Source organism: Canis aureus, chromosome 7 (assembly GCF_053574225.1).
Source record: "Canis aureus isolate CA01 chromosome 7, VMU_Caureus_v.1.0, whole genome shotgun sequence".
NCBI classification, from domain to species: Eukaryota; Metazoa; Chordata; class Mammalia; order Carnivora; family Canidae; genus Canis; species Canis aureus.
Genome location: NC_135617.1, coordinates 23,988,941 through 24,011,960, shown reverse-complemented (window position 1 = coordinate 24,011,960; position 23,020 = coordinate 23,988,941). Strand labels below are relative to the sequence as shown.

Below are 23,020 nucleotides of genomic sequence, written 5' to 3'. Positions count from 1 at the left end.
GAGAACCACCTCAAAATCCTTTGCCTATATATGCAACCAACTGCCTTAGGAAGAAAGTTTAGCTAGAAAAACTTTGGCTCAGTGAAAAGTCAACTTGTAGAAATAATCTGTTGGTAGTTCCTGACAAGTCTGAACTTACTCATCTTCACAGTTTTTTTAAAGATTTTATTTATTTATTCATGAGAGACCCAGAGAGAGAGAGGCAGAGACACAGGCAGAGGGAGAGGCAGGCTCCATGCAGGGAGCCGGATGTGGGACTTGACCCCAGGACTCCATGCCCTGGGCCAAAGGCAGATAGATGCTCAACCATTGAGCCACTCAGGCGTCCCATCATCTTCACAATTTAAAACCTAACAGTTATCTGCTGCATTTGAAGTTTTAAAAGTAAAAATTCACAACTGAGGTTTTTATTTTTTTTTATTTTTTATTTTTTTTAAAGGGAGCATTCATATCAAGTGGCTGCCATTTCTTTCAACCTTTTCACTAAAAGCTTTTGAAATGTTCAAGAACAGAGACTCCAACAGAACAAACACTATCTTCACCACCATAGTTACGTGATGGTTCCACATCCTTCTCTGCTTCAGTGGTTCTCAACCCTAGCCGTACAATAAAAACATCCAGGGTACTTAAAACAATTTAACATTTCATAGGCCCTTCTCCCAGGAATTCTATTCTAATTGTTTGGAGGAGGGCCCAGATTTCCATATTTTTTAGCGCCTCCTTTCCCAAGGTACCTATAACGTGCAGCCAAGGCTGAAAACTCCACATCTGCTTTCGATCCTCTCCTTTCTGCCAAAGTAGTCACAGAGATCATTAATGAAAACTCAGAGACCCAGCATGAGGAAAAGCTCATCAACAAGGGTCCGTTATCTGCGCCAACAGGACTCTACAATATGAGATTAAAGCAACAAAAACAGGGGCGTCTGGCTGGCTCAGTTAGAAGAAGAGCCTGCGACTCTTGATCTTGGGATTGGAAGTCTGAGCCCGTGTTGGGTTGAGAGATTACTTAAAAATAAAAATCTTTAAAGAAGAAAAAGTAGGGCAGCCCGGGTGGCTCAGCAGTTTAGCACCGCCTTCAGCCAAGGGCCTGATCCTGGAGACCCGGGATCAAGTCCCACATCAGGCTCCCTGCATGGAGCCTGCTCCTCCCTCTGCCTCTCTCTCTCTGTCTCTTATGAGTAAATAAAATCTTTAAAAAAGAGGAAAAAGTAAAGCTACAAAACCAAACTATTTTATGCATTTATAAGCATTAAGTTTTGCTTTCAGTGACAACCACCTAATCCCTAGGGTGATCAATTCGCCGTTTGCCTAGGACGTTCCCAGTATCAGCTCTGAAGATCTCCTGTCCTTGGAAGCCCTTCCATCCCAGGCAAATAGAGATAATCACTTTAAAAAGGCACATGAGGTGACACCTGGGTGGCTCAGTGGTTGAGCATCTGCCTTTGGCTCAGGGCATGATCCTTGAGTCCCAGGATCGAGTCCCACATCCGGCTCCCTGCATAGAACCTGTTTCTCCCTCTGCCTGTGTCTCTGCCTCTCTCTCTCTCTCTCATGAATAAAATCTTTAAAAAAATAAAAAAGCGGGATCCCTGGGTGGCGCAGCGGTTTAGCGCCTGCCTTTGGCCCAGGGCGCGATCCTGGAGACCCGGGATTGAATCCCATGTCAGGCTCCCGGTGCATGGAGCCTGCTTCTCCCTCTGCCTATGTCTCTGCCTCTCTCTCTCTCTGTGTGACTATCATAAATAAATGAAAAAAAAATTTTTTTTAAATAAAAAAAAATAAAGCACATGAGTTTAACATGATGGGTTTAACATGATGGCTTTTTTTTTAATACTTTATTTATTTATTCATTCATGAGAGACACAGAGATCGAAGCAGAGACACAAGGCAGAGGGAGAAGCAGGCAAAGGGAGAAGCAGGCTCCACTCCCGTAGGGAGCCTGATACAGGACTCAATCCCGGGACTCCAGGATCACACCCTGAGCCAAAGGCAGATGTTCAACTGCTGAGCCACCCAGGATTCCCTAACCTGATGGGGTTAAATCTGTTATTTCCTAGTTATAACATTAAGACTAATACCTAGGTTTCTAGCTAGTTTAGTAAATGCTACCAAATCTGCCTATCCTCAGAGATGATCCCACCTAGGTGGTTTAGCAGTACCTTACAAAGACCCACATGATAAACTCCTGTTTCAATTTATTTCCACAACCACAGATGGATGTTAAAATTAGTGGGCAAAGGTGTGAGGAGGAAGAGGCTTTACATCATTTGAAAGCATTTATTAACTACAAAGGGAAAGAGGAACTTTCCAGTGATAAAACCTGGCAGACGTTACCTTAACTAAATCAAGGTCAACATCACCAGTAATAAGACTTATCAGCATCCTGAACCGCTTGATAATGATGCACCAAGGAGGACACATTCTTGTCAAAGTGCATAATCTTGTTCCAACTGGGTAGAAACAGCAGACAAGCCTGACTGGAGGTAACACTCTACAAAATAATTGATCAGTAGTCCTCAGAAGTGTCAAGGTCATGAAAGACAACTGTCAGAGACTGGAGAACACTAGGGGGGGGGATAACAATTAAATCGATTTGGGGGATCCCTGGGTGGCGCAGCGGTTTGGCGCCTGCCTTTGGCCCAGGGCACGATCCTGGAGACCCGGGATCGAATCCCACGTCGGGCTCCCGGTGCATGGAGCCTGCTTCTCTCTCTGCCTATGTCTCTACCTCTCTCTCTCTCTCTCTCTCTCTCTCTCGCTGTGTGCCTATCATGAATAAATAAAATAAAATAAAATAAAAATAAAAATAAATAAATCGATTTGGAATCCTAGAACAGAAAAAAGGGCATTTTTGGAAAAACGGTGAAATCTAAATAAGGTCTATGGTTTTTTAATGGATACTAATTAATTTACTAATACTATTAATTAGTATTATGCCAATAGCGATTCCCTATTTTTCATAACTAACTATAGCATATAAGATGTTAAGATTTGGGAAATTGGATGAGAAATATGTATAAATTACATACTATTTTTACTACTTTTCTATTAAATCTAAAATCAGTTCAAAATAAACAAGCTCTCTGGGTTGATGCTAACATACCCTAAATTTTAGGACCTGCTACTAACCTAGATGTTTTGGGGGCTCTAGTTGTACTATTTGTATTACTTTTATTTTACTTAGCTTCCAAAATCTACATGAAATATTAATCACCAAATATAAATTCTGGAAATATCTTTAACCAAGGAAATACATATATGACAGTACAAAGCACAATGTACACAACCGATTCTATGTAGGGACAAGTCCAGGAATCTGACTGCCATACACCGGGTAGGAGGACTTTGAGAGAAAGTCACTTTATAGTTCCTTGGTGTGCGTAAAATCATCTATAATTGAGAGAATGAAACAAGGTATGGTCTTGTCTATGTTCAGAATTCCAGGAGCCTATTCTTATTTTCAGCAAGATGAAACTAAGGAGTGAAAGATTAACAAGACTCAATTAGAAGTTTTGAGGGCCAAGAACACAAAAGGCAATTTGGTTGATAACAGTCATTAAATATAGGAAAAATACACACTTCACCAAGAAGCAAGGAAATACAAATTCAAACAAGATTAGTTTTTAATAATTTTTTTAGTGCTAATATCCAATATTGATAAGAATACAGAAAAATGGACACACTTATATACTCTTAGTAGCATAAACCCTAACATCTTTCAGAAGGACATTTTGATCATACGTATTAGAAGCCACCAAAACATGCCTAAGTAATTCCATTTGTTGAAATTTTTCCTAAGGAAATAACCAATATGTACACAAATATTCAGTGTAAGGAAAGCCATCATAGATTATTTACATTAAAATCTAAAAACAATATAAATTTTTAATAATAAAAGAAACTAACAATTATTAAAATGATAAGGTAAGAAAAAAGGCCTAGTGAATGAGAAAGATGTCTGTAATAAATTCAGTGAAGGTTGTAAAGTAGTATTTATCATATTATCCCATATAGATAGAGACATAGCTACAGATGAAAAAGTCTGAAAAGCTCTAAAGAAAATGTTAAGAATGGGATGCTTGGGTGGCTCAGTTGTTGAGTGTCTGCCTTTGGCTCAGATAGTGATTCTGAGGTCCTGGGATCGAGTCTCACAGGGAGCCTGCTTCTCCCTCTGCCTATGTCTCTGCCCCTCTGTGTCTCTCATGAATAAATAAAATCTTTTTATAAATAAATAAATACATCCAGCTTTAACGTTCTACAAGTCCTCTCCTTTACACAGGGATCTCAAGTGGTCACATGGTCCCTAACACCTTCCAGAGGAGTGGACCAAGAAGGAGGCCTTGACCCTCCCTATAGGCTGCTGGGCCCTCCCTGGCAAGAGACTTTACAGCCTGGTAACAAGCTTTTAAGAAAAAGCTAGAGCCCCTGGGAGGATTGTCTGGTGCCATTTCCACTTCATGGCAGCTGCATCACTAGAGGGCAGGCTGGTTCAAGGATCCCAGAAGCCTGACAGACATGGGCAGGAGCCCAGGGGACCTGGGACTCAAGCTGGGAGCTTCAAGAGGCATGCTGCGGACTGTCCCCATTCAACAAGCAGTAGGAGCAGTATAGTCTGAAATGAAATGCTGCACTTAAATCACACACACACAAATTACCTTTTCTTTCAAAGCTTTCCTCTCTGACAAAGCAAACAAGAGCCAGGAACTTTGTCACTTCTTTTAAATAAAGAACTGTTGTATTATTCAGCTTTATAATGGCTGTTGACTCCTTGTCATAGGGGGTTCCTGCTCCATCTTCTTTGAGACTAAATGGAGACAGAAACCAAAACGTATGTGACCATTAAGAAAAAACTATAAATTGTAACTCAGTGAGAGAAACCAGCTTTAATACACACAATGATAATCATAATGAGAATTCGTTTACAATCACGGTGCTTTTCAGCAAAGTCTTAGAAACACACAATCACAAGAATGTACATAGTGTATGACCGTCCCTTCCTACTGACACAATGAGTGGCTGTTGGGGCAGGGAGACAACTCTCTAGCACCTGAGGAACACACGTGAGGGATGAAGGTTAGCTCTTCTCTCCTCCACAAGGGGTTTCTTGTTTTTTTTTTTTGTTTTGTTTTTTTTGTTTTTTCTGACAGAATAACCAGGCTGGTCAAAATCATGGTCTGATGAAAGACCAAGAGCTGAATGACTATTCCAGATTACAGAAGCCTAAGGAGACACGACAGCCAAACACTGGCCTAGGTCCTGGATCAGGAATATAGATAGAATTGGAACCATAGGTAAGATTTGAATATGGAGGGGCACCTGGGTGGCTCAGTCAGTTAAGTGGCTGCCTTTGGCTCGGCTCATGATCCTGGGTGGTGAGACTGAGCCCTATGTCAGGCTCCCTGGTCAGTGGAGAATGTGCTTCTCTCTCTCCTCCTGGTTCCTGCTCTCTCTCACTATCTCTGTCTCTCTCTCTCAAATAAATAAATAAAATCTTTTGAAAAAAAATTTGAATATGGGCAATATATTAGATAATGCATTAATGTAGCCATGCTAAATATGCTTAATATGCTTAAACTGTGGTCCTATAAGAGAATGTCTATTTTTTTTTTTTTTAGGAATTTGTATTTTTTTTTTTTTTAAGATTTTATTTATTTATTCATCAGAGACACAGAGAGAGAGAGAGGCAGAGATACAGGCAGAGGGAGAAGCAGGCTCCATGCAGGGAGCCCAATGTGGAACTCGATTCCAGGTCTCCAGGATCACGCCCTGGACTAAAGGCGGCGCTAAACCGCTGAGCCACTGGGGCTGCCCCCCCACCCTTTTTTTAAGATTTTGAGAATGTCTATTTTTTTTAAAGAGACATACACTCAAGTAAGTGGCTAGGATCAAAGAATCATGATGTCTGCAATTCACTCTCATATGGTTCAGCAAAACAAACCACAAAATGTATTAGAAAAAGAGAGAGCAACTATGGCAAATTGGTAGAATTGGTGGATCCCAGTGAAGGGTATCATACAGGAGTTCACTGGACTATCCTTGCACATTTTCTGTAGGTTTGAAATTTTTTCAAAATAAAACATTACAATAAATATACTGGTCTATTTAAGAAAAGGTGTGGCCTACAGACACAGATGACTCATGTTTGAACCCCAGCTCACTTATTACGTGAACTGGAACAAGGTGAATAACTTCTTTGAACCTCAATTTCCTCATCTGTATACTAACAGTAATTACCTCTAAGTTTCCCAATGCAATGAAATAAGAGATATACAGCACTGAGCACAGTTCTGAGACCATGTAAAATGCATGGTTAACCACTATTATTATTATTATGTCCTTTAATGATCAAAACTGGACCCTCCAGGGGCACCTGGGTGGCTCAGTTGGTTAAGTGGTTAAGTGGTTAAGCTTCTGCCTTTGGCTCAGGTCATCAGCTCATGGTCCTGGGATGGAGCCGCACAACTGGCACCCTCATTAGTGGGGAGCCTGTTTCTCCCTCTCCCTCTGCCCCTCTCCACCACTCCCCTCTGCGCTCATTTTCTTTGTCTCTCCCCCTCTCTCTCAAACAAATAAATAAAATTAAAAACAAAACAAAACTGGACCCTCTGAAGACACTGACGTAATCAGAGTTATATGTCCTTTCCTTATAGGCAAAGGGAACATTTCCCTGGAACTTTCCCCCTTATCCAAAACTGTGTGCGCATATATATGTATGTATGTGTGTATTTTTATTTCCCAAATTAATGAATAATTGATCAGAAATTTAACTTAGCTGGAATTGTGCTAGACCTTATTAATACAACACAGTAACACGGCAAGTGCAACATGATCCCTTTGCAGAGTAAGAGCCAACATTTACAATGTCACAGGCACCATTCTTAGTTTTTTTTAATTTTTTTTTTTAATTTTCATTTATTTATGATAGTCACAGAGAGAGAGAGAGAGGCAAAGACACAGGCAGAGGGAGAAGCAGGCTCCATGCACTGGGAGCTGGATGTGGGATTCGATCCTGGGTCTCCAGGATCACGCCCTGGGCCAAAGACAGGCGCTAAACCGCTGCGCCACCCAGGGATCCCACCATTCTTAGTTTTTATCCTGAATTATCTATCATCTGGCCTAAAAATCATCTAAGCTAGGCATTGAGGAACTGAGGCTAGGGGAAATAGGATAATTTGGTCAAGGTTGATGATGGGGGTAGAGGCAGGACCTCAAACTAATCTAATTTCAGAGTTAATGCTTTTAATCTCATAAATATCATAAGGCGGTAGGATGACAAACCGGATTAAATGAAAAGCTGAAATAGAGTATTTCAAAGGATATGCAAGTTTTTAGTTTTGAGAATATTTTAAACTGGCACACACATGGCTACTTAAAAGTAAACCAGGGAAGACAGTTTTTTTTTTTTTTTTTTTTAAAAAGGATTCAACTCACTGTGACCTACCAAAACATTAAAGAAAAATCTCTAAGAAGTGTTGGATCTCAGATATTAAAGATGCTTTATCGGAATTCTTAACTTCCTTTGTACTATTTTTAGCTGTTTTTCTAGACTGAATTTGTCTTGCTAATAAGTAATGTTCTGAGAGCAATAGGCTAAAACATTTGAATTTTTTTTTACCCAATGAAGAAAACTGCATTTAAAACGTCCAAGAAGGGCAGCCTGGTGGCTCAGTGATTTAGCGCCTGCCTTCGGCCCAGAGCGTGATCCTGGAAACCTGAGATCGAGTCCAACGTCAGGCTCCCAGGATGGAGCCTGCTTCTCCCTCTGCCTGTGTCTCTGCCTCTCTCTTTCTCTCAAGAATAAATAAATAAAAATCTTTAAATAAAATAAAATAAAATAAAAACTTCCAAGAGAGATGTCTTAGTGACTCAGCGGTTGAGTGTCTGCCTTCCACCCAGGGCGTGATCCTGGAGTCCTGGGATCGAGTCCCACATCAGGTTCCCTGCGTGGAGCCTGCTTTTCTATTTTCTGCCTCTCTCTCTGTGCCTCTCATGAATAAATAAATAAAATCTTAAAAAAAAACTTCCAAGAAAATAAAATAGTAAACAGACATTATACACTGTTTACTAACAGCACCAATTCTTAGGTAATAATGTTAAATGCATAAAGCAGGATATATATATATATATATATATATATATATATATATATATATATTAAAGATTTTATTTATTTATTCATGAGAGACACAGAGAGGGAGGCAGAAACACAGGCAGAGGGAGACGCAGGCTCCATGTGGGGAGCCCGATGTGGGACTCGATCCGGGGACCTCGGGATCACACTCTGGGCCAAAGGCAGATGCTCAACCCCTGAGCCACCTGGGCGTCCCAAGCAGGATATATTTAAAATTATATATACAAAGTGATCACAGTATCCTAAAAATTATACAGAGAAATAAGAATAAAACACATTAAATGTTAATAGTGACTGTCATTAGGTGATGAGATTATGGGCTATTTTAATAATTTTATTCTTTATGCTTTTACGTATTTTATGCAGTGAGCATGGATTGCATTCATAGTCAGAAAAAAAGTAAACATTAAACAAATTGGAAAAAACAAAAAGATCCAAAAACTTATGAGTAAAAACTAGTGATGTAGTACAACTCTAACAGCTACATGCTACTACTGAAATTTGCATTCACCAAGCAGTGAAAATACAGGCAGCTGCAATGGATTTTAGAAAGTGTGGTGCTTGTATGCGTGCACTTGCAGAGCAGAAGCTCCGCAGATTCCTGAGCAGGCTGACCCAGGCACCAGGTCACCTGCCTCGGGGCCATGCCGGTCTCCATGGAGCATCTGGGAACTGGCAGCAAGCCTGTTTCCTCGGCTGCTGCCAGTCAACTGGGCTGGCTCCTTGTGGCTCCAGCAAACACTGGGGAAACTCCAGGGCCCACAGCCAACGGGTGACCCAGACTGGTTCTTACTGAACCTGACAGGTTCTCAGGAACACTGCATGCTGCCACAGAAAAACAATCTGACTCCTCCTACTGCCACCCTCCTCATGTTTGTTTTAGCTGGGTAAAAGGAACTCTGATTAACATCATTTACATGAACAGCTTAGCACTTACATCTAATTACCATATGGCACAATAATAATTATGCATATCATTAAATAGGTGCCAGATTAATTGTGTTTATTGTATTTGATTACCACGACAACCTAGACTATAATCAGGATACATTCAGTTTCCATGACTATTTCAAGGTCATCCACTTAGTGTTTAAAAACAATAGAATGCTGTATAGCAGTGATCTCAGAAAACAAGGTCTATTTCTGAAGCCAGATGGCAGTGTTTAATAATACTACTAAAAAGGCAGTAATCTTAGGGAATAAGGTCTGTTTCTAAAGCTAAATGACAATGTTTAATAATAATAATAATAATAATAATAATAATAATAATAATAATAGCGGCAGCTACATTTATCCAGAGCCTACCAGGTGATATGTCATCCCTACTGTGGTCTTGTAAGTATCACTTTCCCTATTTCATAATGGAAGGGACCCTGCGTACATGTGTGTATAAGACAAAGAATCTGAACTGAGGGGCAAAGGATTTTCAGAGGAAGAGAGAAATGGGGAGACCAAGACCCTCACCAAAGCTGACAGAGGTGGCCAGGTGAGGCAGGTTACAGCTGGTGAGTAAAGAGGAAGAACAAGAACTTTACGCATCAATGACTGGATAAGCGGGGATCCCTGGATGGTGCAGCGGTTTGGCGCCTGCCTTCGGCCCAGGGTGTGATCCTGGAGACCTGGGATCGAGTCCCATGTCAGGCTCCCTGCATGGAGCCTGCTTCTCCCTCTGCCTGTGTCTCTGTATCTCTTTCTCTGTGTCTCATGAATAAATAAAATCTTAAAAAAAAAAAATGACTGGATAAGCATGTAAGATCCAACATAAATCGACAGCAACAACTTGATATCTTAGTAAGACAGACAAACTAGTTCATATTCATTCACTCTATACAACACCCAAGAAATTTAAAATATGTGGAATTGTTTCTATGTCTGGTACCACAATCAATTTTCTTCACTCCTTGCTTATTTTATAATATTTTAAGTGTACAGGAAGTTCTGTTTCCTAAGACTCTAAGAAATAGAGTAATAATAAACAGGTAATACTGTTTGCTTAGTTTTGTAATTCTCTGCTGCTCCTAAAAGAAGGCAAAGTGTGTTAAAGAAAACCCAGCAGTTATTTCCTATAATGAAGAAAGTAACAGAACTGTTGTTAATATGAGATATGTATTTAGAGTTGGAGGATCCTATTAGTCTCTCCCAAGTGTGAATGACATTATGATATGATGACAGATTTTTCAGAAGAACCAGGAATCAGACTTGAGTTCAAATTCTAGTTCTGTCCTTTATTGACAGTGTGAGCAGGGGCTAGAAACTTAACCACTCTGAACCTCACTTCCCCCATCTGTGAAATGGGGATAGGAAATTGCACCTCATGGAATAGTGGGGAATTAAATGTTATAATGTATGCAATATACTTCTTAGCAGAATGTCAGGCATTAACTCAATGATTTTTGTTGTTATTGCATGCTAAGTGGTATATTTATTTATAGATCTCAGTCATTTAAAACACAAGTATTAAAATCAAATAAGTAAATGCAAATGTTATAAAGGTTATGAAAGGTTTCATTTTCTAATCTGAAGTATGGTTTGATTGTAGCCTTCAAGAATATTTTACTTACCCATAAATACAAGAAATGTCAATAACGACATCGATCATATCACAGCAGAGCTCATAGGTTTGCATATCCACTGGGGTACTATCAGTTGCAATATAAATTTTACTGACCACATCAAAGAGAAATGCCTTTTCAATTCCAGAATTCTGAAACAAAAAGAATATGCTATCTTAAAGGGACAGCTGATTTGAGAACATGTCACCACTTATAAAAAATTACATGCTATCCTCACTGTAAAATATGAATGAACAAAAATTAATTTACTAAAAATGTTCTATTTTATTACAACCTCACATAAAGCTTTATAATGGATTTGCGTAAGACATGGAGAATTCTTATTTTTCATCAATTATTTACTGTAGGTAAACAAATTGGCCACTGTTTCCTGGTTCTTAGAGATGTACCTGCAGTTAGGAAAAGGCAAGCAAAAACACTAATTTTGCTGACTGTAAATTTTAAAATAAAATAAATTTAAAAAATCTAAACAAACTCCAAATGGTGGAGTGACAGAGTAAGTATGAGTACCACCACCAAGTCTGACTCAAGTCAACAGCAGAGCTTGCCTAGAGCTGACGGTTTATAGGGCTCATTCAGCCAGCTCATCACAGGGTTAAACCCCCACAGGGTTAAACATATAAAATATAAAATAGTATTATATCTTATTGCCCCAACCACCCTTACTGCTTCCTACATCTCATAGGGCTCTATCAACATTGAACGACAGCCTACAACTTTAATAAACACTCTAATTATATCAGGAAAGTACAGGAATGGTTTGGGGAGTTAGATTTTAAAGAACATAAAACAGTATATAGGAGCATTCTTCCAAAGTAATCCTTCAGTGACCTTGCAGTGCCATAAGAGCAAGCAGAAATAAGACTGTTTTCACGCTTGCAATGTTATTCTAAAATTCTGCAAATGGTTCTACCAGGATATTATTTACTTACTGAGATAAAGATGTTTAGCAAATTCTCTAGGGTGGGGAGCTGCGGAATCAGTTTCTGAACCACTTTGCTAAAAGCTTCAAATATTGAATGATCATATATACTTGTCAAATAGAAGCTGAAAGAGAAAACGGTATTTCATCACATTTTCCTTTTGACTGGAGAACAGATTGCTTAGGCTGTCACAACACCAGTGCCCTGCTCCCTGTGTCTACAGTCCCTATGCACACGTTCCATATGACCTCGGTAAAAAGTGAACCATGTCTTAACAAGCCATTCCTCCAACTCCCAAAAAGCAAGGATTGTGCCCATTCTCATCTGCTGACTGACTGGACTGGAAAGCTTAAAAATTGCAGTGCTGTGTGCCCATACAAGCTTCCTTACATTCTGCAAAAGAATCCACAGCAGGTCATCTTTATGCACACCTCTTGGGTTAGTAATGCCTATGTTATTGGCATTGAAGCATCTTATTTTTCCATTTCCTGATTTGTAAATTGAATGATGTGTACACCTCCCCATAAATAAAATTGATAGAGGGGCACCTGGCTGGCTTAGTCGGTGGAGCATGCGACTTTTGATCTTGGGGTTGTAAGTTCAAGCCCCACTCTGGGTGTAGAGATTACTTAATAAAATCTTTTTTAAAAACTGACAGAGAAGTGGTTTTCCTCTGTATTTCTATTTGAATCCTCTTCAGAGATCTCTTTTACTTGTGACTATAAATACTACTGTATTCATCACTTATTGTAAACTTCAGCAGTGATTAACTTCCTGGATTATGTCAAGTTTTATGTTATGTTTTTCATATGTGGGGAATGCTGTGACCATTTGTTTAAAAAACAAAAACAGGGATGCCTGGCTGGCTCAGCGACTGAGCATTGGCCTTAGGCCCAGGGTGTGATCCTGGGGCCCCGGGATCGAGTCCTACATCGGGTTCCCTGCAGGAAGCCTGCTTCTCCCTCTGCCTCTCTCTCTCTGTCTCTCATGAATAAATAGATAAAATTTTAAAAAAACAAAAATATCCCATCAAAAATCAGAATTAGCACGTGCAAAGCTTGCTTTTCCCAACTACTGTCCCAATGTATACAGCACAAATAGGGTAAACAGATGAACACCAAACCACTCATTGTGACTTTGGACTTCACACCTGCTTTTTTTTTGTTGTTGTTGTTAACTGCGATCCCAGAGGGCTCCTGTTCTCACCTGAGGTGAATTTTTTCTAATCCAGCATCTGCCAGGTCATCATTTGCCCTCTGGTGAATATCTCTTTGGGTTTCAATTTTGTGGTCATCTGACAGACCATCCACTTTATGAATGAACACTTCGAAGTTGATATCGGTGTTCACTTTGTAGGCCCTGGTCACGGTGAGGTGGAGCCTGGCCAAGGCTTCCATATAATCGTCCTGGGAATAAACACACACTTGTCAGGGGAGGCCAAACCCTTCTGAGCTGCCTTCCACATATACTCCTTCTCCCCCAGTCTTATTGAGGTATGATGGACACATAAACACTGTGTGTGTTTAAGGTGTACAATGTGATGCTCTGATATATTATATACATCATGAAATCATCCCCCCAATCAAGTTAATTTATCCATCACCTTATTTCGCAGTTATCTTTTTTTCCCTTCCATATACACTTCTAATCTGGAAATCACGTGGGTACAACCCTCCAAAATATTTTGCAAAAGCCCAAATAAAAGCTGGTTTCATGAAATTCAAGTTTGAAAACTGAAGTTGTATCAACAAAGAGATGAAAAAGAAAGGCTAGAAAAACACAGCTGTAGGCAGTTGTGATGGAGCTTGATGATAGTCATTAAGATCAGCGTTGTAGTTTTATGACTTCAAAATGACCCCATACCACCTAGGACCTTCCCTGGGACACTATCTATCCTTCCCAGAGTAGGAGTCCCTTGGTGAACTGTGATGAATAGTTAGAGATGGAAACACGATATGGGTCACTGGGAGAATGGAGAAGGAGCCAAGAGGAAAGGTAAGGGCCACTGATCTAGAGCACAGGTCAGCAAACCATGGCCTGAGGGCCAAACTGGGCCCATTGTGTGTTGTTCCTAAGTTTTATTGGAACACAGCTACACTCATCTATTTACATATTGTCTGTGGCTGCTTCTGTGGTACAGCGGCACAGCTGAGTGGCATTCCTCTGTGGAAACTCCTCAGAGATGGAACAGACAGCCTGCAAAGCTTAAAATAGTTACCATCTAGCCCTCTACAGAAAGTTTGCTGACCTTTGATCTAGAGTAACTAACCCAAACAATGCAATACTATTTTTTCTCTTCCTACAAATGACACTTTTATAGTAACATGATGAACATCTACATATGCATCTCCCTGTTTAAGAAATCAAACACTAGGGGTGCCTGGCTGCCTCAGTTGGAGGACCATGCAACTCTTTTTTAAGTAATCTGTGCACCCAACATGGGCCTCAAACTCACAACTCTGAGATCAAAAATTGCATGCTCTATCAAGTGAGCCAGCCAGGCACCCTGAGCATGAGACTCTTGATCCCAAAATTGGGAGTTTGAGCCCCACATTGGGTGTAGACATTAATACATAAAATTTATTTTTAAAAAAAGAAAGAAAGCCCTTGTGTGTCTCTCCCCATCTTCCCATCCCACCTCATCACTCGACCCTCCATCCTCCAGAGGTATCCACTATCCTGAGTTTAGTGTTTATTCTCAATCATCTCTTTTTTTTTTCTCAATCATCTCTTTATGCGTGACTACATATGTCCTTAAACAACATACAAAATTCATTTGCGTTGTCTCAAAATTTAGGGGGAGGCTGTCTGAGAAAAGACAACACAGGAAGCTTTTGGGGTGGTGGAAATATTCTATATCTTGACTGTGAAGTGGTTACAAGGTATATGCAGTTCTCAAACTCACTGAACTGCACACTCAAAATGAATGAATTTTATTGTATGTAAATTATACCTTAAAAATTTGTTATTGTTTATGTCTTTAACTTAACAGGGGAGTTAAGGGGACATGTCTATAAGCAAAATTAGCCAATGTCAAGAGAGTATCACAAGCTCAAAAGATTAGAAATTGCTACTCTAACTTCCTTGCCAGGCATACAAGATGATCTGATTACCAACTAAGTGATGAAGTGGCACATACCTACAAGGACTAAAAATAACATTGGAGGGGCGCCTGGGTGGCTCAGTGGTTGGGCGTCTGCCTTCGGCTCAGGGTGTGGTCCCTGAGTACCCGGATGGAGTCCCACATCAAGCTTTCCTCAGGGAGCCTGCTTCTCCCTCTGTCTAGGTCTCGGCCTCTCTCTGTGTGTCTCTCATGAATAAATAAGTAACTAATCTTAAAAAAATAACATGTGAAAGAAGGAAATACTTGGTTTATTAGAATAGAGGGAGCATGGATGATTTTTCCCACTGTGTTTGTTGCTGTCTTCTACAACAAATAAAAATACAGGAAAAAATGCACTGCCTAGTTCCATAATTAGATCTAGGAGTTACAGGCAGGTCACAATCACCAATGTAGATGAAGCCAACACTCCATTGTGGTTCCCAAAGCCTCAGGGGGCCAAGGGTGGCCCTGGAGGTGTGGGACATATTGGGCTCTGCCTGGGGGGCTGGCAGTGTCATGCAGTTAGCTCACAGGAAACTGCTCTTGGTACTTTCATTCTCTTTTATTTTACAACACTGTGAGGACACATTTATCTCCCTGGTGATATATTTATCTGGCAATCCTGTGATTGTGAGGAATTCACAAGGAAAAAAATAAAAATATGAGGCGTCAGACCAACACAGCCCTGTTTAAAAATAAAGGCAATGACGTTCAAGTGCCTGCCAAGACTCCCTGGTTTGCTTTTCTTTTCGGTGCTTGTAAGCACATCGTATATAAATTTCTCAAAACATGGTTTTTATAGTCTGCTTCCAATACAAAAGTATGTATTAGGCTCCAAAACAACTTATTGAATTATTCCTTCCTTTTAGTAAATGATAGCTCTCAATAATGTTTTTCCTACTTTTTAAAAGTGGAACCTAAAAAGACAGATTTCTCAAACATTCTTATACCTTTCTCTGCCCTCCCTTGGGGCGGGGGTGGGGGACCAAGAAGCAAAATGAAAGAAAACACATTTACCAACCCAAACTGAAGGGCGACTTTTCATGTTCAGGTAAAATTAAAACCAAATTACAGCTGCAACTTAAAAATAGGCACGTGAACCTATTTTAGCCACATTATAGCCATACTACAAACACCTAGGATAAAAACAAAACAAAACAAAAAACAAAAAACAAAGAACAAAAAAAACCACAACTAGGATAGAGTTGCATTGGACATTTGAATTCTATAAATGCAAATTGCTACGTAAGCATGGACAGGCTACTGAAGTACTTACTAAACTTACTAAGCCACTGTCTTGAAAAGATGAGTCATCTGGCTGGAATCCACTTACCCACGGGGAGGGCTACTACTGCTGCTCCCTTGTTCAACAACTACAGAAAGAGCAGTGGAGTGACTTAGGGGAAAAACTGGAGCTTAGAAGAGACAGCTGAGTGGGACATATCCAAGAGCTTGCCCCCCACGCCACCGCATGCACACAACCTGGACTGCTCTTCCGCGCTCCAGCTCCCTGATTTATGGCGCTGGCAGACCAAGGCAGGAAGGCAGGGGCTACTGCCAAGGCCACAGAAGGGCCAGAAAACAGGTCAGTACAAGTGGGGCAGCCAAGAAAGCAGCAACTGACCGCAGGCCCAGGACCTGTTGCAGGTGTCTACAGCATGCGTTTCCGGATGGGCCCAAGGGAGGAGAGGCACTGCTTGCTGTTCATAGATCGGGCCCTGGACTTTAAAGCCTTTCCCCAGGGGATCCCTGGATGGCTCAGCGGTTAAGCGTCTGCCTTCGGCCCAGGGCGTGATCCTGGAGTCGCGGGATCGAGTCCCACATCAGGCTCCCTGCATGGAGCCTGCTTCTCCCTCTGCCTGTCTCTGCCTCTCTCTCTCTTTCTCTGTGTCTCTCATGAATAAATAAAATCTTTAAAAAAAAAAAAAAAAGCCTCTCCCCAGCACACTACCACCAAAAAAGAAAGAGCAAGGCCCTCCTACCATATGGCCACACTCCCACAGCTACACTAGAAGTCCACGGTGCAACCACTTGGAACTAAAAGGCTTAGTTGAAAATTTCATTATTATATTAAACAGGCACTTAGTTCCCTGAAGGAATTTATGATGCTCTCGGGCATGAACAGTCTTCTCAGAGAATGGCTTTCCAAGTGTGGGCTCAGAACCATTATTACTAGCAGTTTACATACCCCTTCCTCCCTAACACCATTGGCATTCCTGGAAGGGGCAGGTATGCTTGGCCCATGTGTCTGACTGTAGGTCCAGTTTCAGGGAATACCATGCCCTGAACTTAGAGAGGGTTTAGTGCATTCCTGAAGACTTACTGCCATTTATTCTCAACAGCTATAAAAGAGAGCCCTTTGGAGAGCCTTGGGGCTGAGCTTATGTTTCCGGACACTTTCTAAGAGTGCCTGGACATGGGGAGAGTTTGAAGAGCATCACTGTCCCAATTCTGTTCCTTGTACTCTTTCCTAAGACTGGCATGCCCGAGATGCCCCTGCCAGCTCTCACTTTACAGGAGGAAGGCCCAGAATACCAAAGAGACAATTCAGGAGACTAGTTTGAACACTAATAAAGGGAATAACTAACTAATACCTGGATAATAAGGCTCTTCACCAGTCAAGGGATCCTCGTGTCTTTGCTTTCAGCAAAGCTAAAGGAAGGCTCAATCAGAATGTCTACTGATAAACTACTAGAAACAATCCTTTGTGATAGTAAACTGGGCAATTTAGAGGATATAACTTGGAAAGCGTTTAAATAATTGAGCGAATGCTATAACAAAACTCACTCTGTATCCATCTACTTATTTATGTGAACAAAGTTTCTCAGAACTTTTATCTACACAATCAAAAACAGAATTGATGCCAAATCTGGTCTTATTCAAGCATAGATACGTAAATCAAGTGGAAAAATATCCATCGTCTTAAGAGATATACTTAAGAAAATTAGCTTTTTCTAAATAATAATTATCCATAAAATACATAATAGTTTAATCAATTGTGTACCAATAATAATTATAATAATTTAATTAAAGAAAAAAACTTCAGGATGCCTGGGCGACTCAGCAGTTGAGCGTCTACCTTTAGCTCAGGGCATGATCCTGGGGTTCCAGGATCAAGTCCTACATTGGGCCCCCCATAGGGAGCCTGCTTCTCCGTCTGTCTAGGTCTCTGCCTCTCTCATGAATAAACAAATAAATAAATCTTAAACAAAAAAAGAAAAACTTCACACTTAGAATTTTATCTTCCTAGGAAAGAGCCAACATTTAAAATGGAGACTTAGGGACACCTGGGTGGCTCAGCGGTTGAGCACCTGCCTTTGGCTCCGGACGTGATCCTGTGGTCCTAGAATCGAGTCCCACTCCTTGCATGGAGCCTGCTTCTCCCTCTGTCTAAGTCTCTGCCTCTCTCTGTGTGTCTTTCATGAATAAATATATAAATAAAATCTTTAAAAAATAAAATAAAATGTAGACTTATATACAAATTTTTGTTGCAAAGAACCTATGCTCTTTTATAGATGTCTGCCAAGAGTATCCAGGCAGGTGGGGAGGGGACACATATTTACTGTCCTTGGTCTGTATTGCAGCCCCCTCCATCTGTGAAGTTTCTATGATTTGCTGCGACTACACAACTCCCTAAGGGTGCTCACTGCTCTCTGGTTAGGGTTACACAGAGGAAGCCCTTTCCCCTTTGCAGCCCCCAGAACCCCCACTGAGAAACACTTGTTTGGTAAAAAAAAAGGGCTAGTCCTGATTCTAAAATCCAAACCAAATCCAGTCACAAAGAACCTGGTTTGAACACAGGGGAGAGGCTGCCTTTAGGGGGAGATGGGGCCTGCAGTCTCTTGTAGCCCGATACTGAACTTCACCTGGGAGTCGATGACAAATATCAGTGCTCCTGTTCCCCGGAAGATCATCTCATAGTCAAAGGTAGGATCAAAAAAGTCAATCTGTCCTGGGAAGTCCCAAATCTGAAAATTAACAAAGGAGCTATTGGAAACATCTTCCCGGCAGATCTTGTTTGTGCTCTCCAAGAACAGTGTTTCGTTGGGAGACATTTTGTGAAAGACAACTTTCTGAATAGATGACTTGCCACTTCTCCTCAGGCCCATGAGCAGGATTCTTGGCTTCACCTCAGTGCTGAAGGGATCGCTGAAGTCCAGAACTGGAGAAACCACAAAACAAGAATGAGAGTGAATCGATTTCACAGTGGTTAATTAGAGGAGTTTCACTTCCACCTCAGATGTGATTTATGATTCACAGTCAATGCTAATCTTCCAAACACAAAGACTGCTAACTACAGCACTCCCATTCACTGAGGGGCCTCTGAGTAAGTTCAGAACACGGAAAAATACTGTTTCACGATCTGTCACACCATTCCAGAGGGCCAGAAAACCTGTACAACTTCACATCACAAGCAGTGAAGCTGGTGTGAAGAATATAAAGCTTTCCTGGAGCAGACCATGACGGGAAAAATCCAGTCTCAGCATTCCAAAGCAACGTCTTCTTTGTCTAGATCATCAGAGTGTCTCTCTGCCCTAAAGAGATGCTTGTTCATTTGAGTTATGACTCAAACAATTTTGGACTTCACAAAAGTTTAAAACGTTGGTGCTTCAAAAGACACTATCAAGAAAGCCAAGACAACCCACAAATTGGAAGAAAACACCTGCAAATCACATATGTGATAAGGGACTAGTCTCCAGATATATAAAGAACTCTTACAATTCAATAATAAAGACAACCTAATAAAAAAAAAACGGGCAAAGGCAGTTCCCCAAAGAAGATACAAAAATGGCCAGTAAGCACATGAAACAAAGCTCTACATCATTAGCCATCAAAAAAAAAAAAAAAAAAAAAAAAACCAATGAAAACCACAATAAGATGCCACTTCACACCCACCAGAATGAGTATAATAAAAAAGACAAGTAATAAACAAGTGTTGGTGAGGCTATAGAGTAATTAGAACCCTCATCCACTACTGGTGAGAATGATGTGCTTTCAACAGTTTGGCAGTTTCTTAGAAGGTTAAACACTGAGTCACCATATGACTCAGCAATTCCACTCCTAGGAATATATTCAAAGAAATGAAAATATATGTCCAATGTACTTGAATTTCTTTTTTGTTCATACAGGAGTCACAGTAAACTTCCAAGTTAAGTATAATTAAAATATTCAAAAAAAATAAAAAAAATAAAATATTCAGAGAAAATGTGGTACCCATAAAACAAGAACAGAGAGTTTCAGAATAAGAGCAACCATGAAGGGATCCCTGGGTGGCGCAGCGGTTTGGCGCCTGCCTTTTGCCCAGGGCGCGATCCTGGAGACCCGGGATCGAATCCCACGTTGGGCTCCCAGTGCATGGAGCCTGCTTCTCTCTCTGCGTCTCTGCCTCTCTCTCTGTGTGACTATCATAAATTAAAAAAAAAAAAAACTAAAAAAAAAGAGCAACCATGAAAAATGGCCTTAGAGATGTTAGAAATAAAAATATAATTGTGTGTATGGGGTGGGGGTTAGATATAAGGATTGAAAAGTAGAATAAAGATAAAGAGGGCAATAGTGAACTAGAACATCAAATCTTCTCAGAATGTAGTACACAAAGGGATACAATGCTAGAAAGTATGAGATAATGGTTAAAGTGACATCAGGAATAATTATAATTATAATTATCTCAAACCAACAGAAAATATAAATACTTGATAAAATACATTAGAAAAGGGTCCAGACGGATGCACAGCAAACAAAAAGTGCATGAGTGAAAGATTTGGGGGGAGGGACGCCCAGGTGGCTCAGCAGTTTGGCGCTTGCCTTTGGCCCAGGACGTGATCCTGGAGACCCAGGATTGAGTCCTGCATCAGGCTCCCTGCGTGAAGCCTGCTTCGCTGCCTGTGTCTCTGCTTCTCTCTCTGTATTTCTCATGAATAAATAAATAAAATAAAAATAAAATAAAATCTTAAAAAAAAAAAGATTTGGGGGAATCATCAAAGGGGTTTGGGCTTTAATTTTTTTTTTTAGTAATCTCTACACCCAACATGGAGCTCCAACTCATAACTCTTAAGATCAAGAATTGCATGCTGCTTCGACTGAAGCAGCCAGGCACCCTGTGGCTTTAATTATAGAAAGGAAACACATTTATATTTATATAATTAAAATTAGTTTTTAAGAAAATGTTTAATGTAGAGAGAGTTCTGACAGATACAGAAATATTTCAAGATATTAAATATTCTTTATTTTATTTTTTTAAAAGATTTTATTTATTTATTCATAGACACACAGAGAGAGACAGGCAGAGAGACAGGCAGAGGGAGAAGCAGGCTCCACACAGGGAGCCCGATGTGGAACTCGATCCCAGGTCTCCAGGATCACACCCCAGGCTGCAGGCGGCACCAAACCACTGCACCACCAGGGCTGCCCTTAGATATTCTTTAAATTGCGATTTCAACTCAACACTTTCTCATTAAGTGATTGTTGTAAGGTTTCTGTTTTTTCAATACAATAAATATATTGGGATGCCTGGGTGGCTCAGTGGTTGAGCATCTGCCTTCAGCTCAGGATGTGATCCCAGGATCAAGTCCCACATCGGGCTCCTGCATGGAGCCTGCTTCTCCTCCCTCTGCCTATGTCTCTGCCTCTCTGTCTCTCACTAATAAATAAAATAAAATCTTAAAAAAATAAAAATAAAATAATAAATAAATACACTGGTTAATGTACTGAAAGTAGTAAGTCAGTTGGACAAAAAGATATGCAAAACATGGTTATCTTGGAGCTACTCAAAATCCAGTCTAGACGATGTGGTATGGGCAAAAAGACAGAGAAACAAATCATTGGAATATAATAAAGAATCCGGACATAAACCCACATATACCAGGACAACTGAGTTTTGACAAAGATTAAAGCCAACTCCATGGAGACAGGGTAGTCATTTTCACCAAATGGTGCTAAAACAAATGAATATTCATATGTTAAAAAAAAGGAATTTCAATCCACATCTCACACCATATACAAAAATTAACTCAAAATAGATCATAGACCTAATTTTAAGTCTCAAACTATCCAACTTCTAGAAGAAAATATTTATGACTTTGGGTTAAACAAAGATCTTTTAGATATAACACCCTCCCTCCAATATTGATAAATTGGACTTAATTAAAATAAAATCTTCTGCTCTACAAATTACACCATTAAAATAATAAAAAAAAGGCAAGCCACAGATTAGAAGAAAATATTTGTAAATCATATATCTGATAAAGAATTTGTAGCTGGAATATGTAAGGAACTCTAAAAACTTACTAATAAGAAAACAAAACTCTATTTTCAGAAAGATGGGGAAGCAAAAGACTTGAACAAATAATGCACCGAAGAAGACTTATGGAAGGTAAATTTGTACATAAAAAGATGCTCAGCACATCATTAGTCATCAAGGAATATAAATCAAAACCATAATGAGATGCTATTGCTCACTCGCTAACATGGCTAAAATTAAGAACACAGGCAGTAACAAGTATTGAGGAGGATGTAGAGGTACTAGAACTCTCATACACTGCTAGTGGAAATGTAAAATGGTACAACCATTTTAGAAAACAGTCTGATGATTTCTTGAGAAGTCAAACATATATTACCCCAGCTACTCCACAGCTATATATTTACCTAAAAGTAATCAAAGTATATATCCATACTTGTACACAATGGCTCAGAGCAATTTTATTTGTAATAGTCAAAGACTGTTAACAACCCAAATGTTTATCAACAGGTGAATGGATAAACAAATTGTGGTGCATCTCAGCAATAAAAAGAAATTGTTGATACATATGACTTGGATGAATATCAAAATAATTATGCTGAGTGAAAGCCAGTTGAAAAAAAATCACACTCTGTGATTTCATTTACGTAAAGTTCTAAAAACTGTAAACTCATCTACAATGACAACTAGCAGATCAGGAGTTGCCTGGGAAATGGAAGAGGTAGTGAGAAGGGGTCAGAGGGAGAGACCTCGAAGGGGTATAAGAAAACTTTTGGGGGTGATGGATACATCCTTGGTTACGGTTTCATAGGTGTACACTTACGTCAAAACTTATCAAATAGATGTACTTAATTTTATGTCAAATATACCTCAATAGAGCTTTTTTATTTTTTTAAAGATTTTACCCATTTATTCATGACACACACACACACACACACACACACACACGGGGGCGGGGGCAGAGACACAGGTAGAGGGAGAAGCAGGCTCCATGCAAGGAGCCCAAACCAGGACTCAATCCTGGATACCCAGGATCACGCCCTGGGCTGAAGGCGG

General features: G+C 40.2%; 1 protein-coding gene across 1 annotated transcript in view; it reads right to left on the bottom strand.

Annotated features, from left to right (window-relative positions):
- Positions 1-23,020, bottom strand: part of RRAGD (Ras related GTP binding D) — a 41,884-nt gene that overhangs the window by 5,512 nt on the left and 13,352 nt on the right. The window contains exons 2-6 of the mRNA XM_077903088.1: positions 18,597-18,892; positions 12,834-13,033; positions 11,637-11,751; positions 10,693-10,835; positions 4,656-4,804 (exon numbers count right to left, since the gene is read on the bottom strand). Of these exons, the coding sequence (XP_077759214.1) occupies positions 4,656-4,804; positions 10,693-10,835; positions 11,637-11,751; positions 12,834-13,033; positions 18,597-18,892 (903 nt within the window). The remainder of the gene's footprint in view (positions 1-4,655; positions 4,805-10,692; positions 10,836-11,636; positions 11,752-12,833; positions 13,034-18,596; positions 18,893-23,020) is intronic.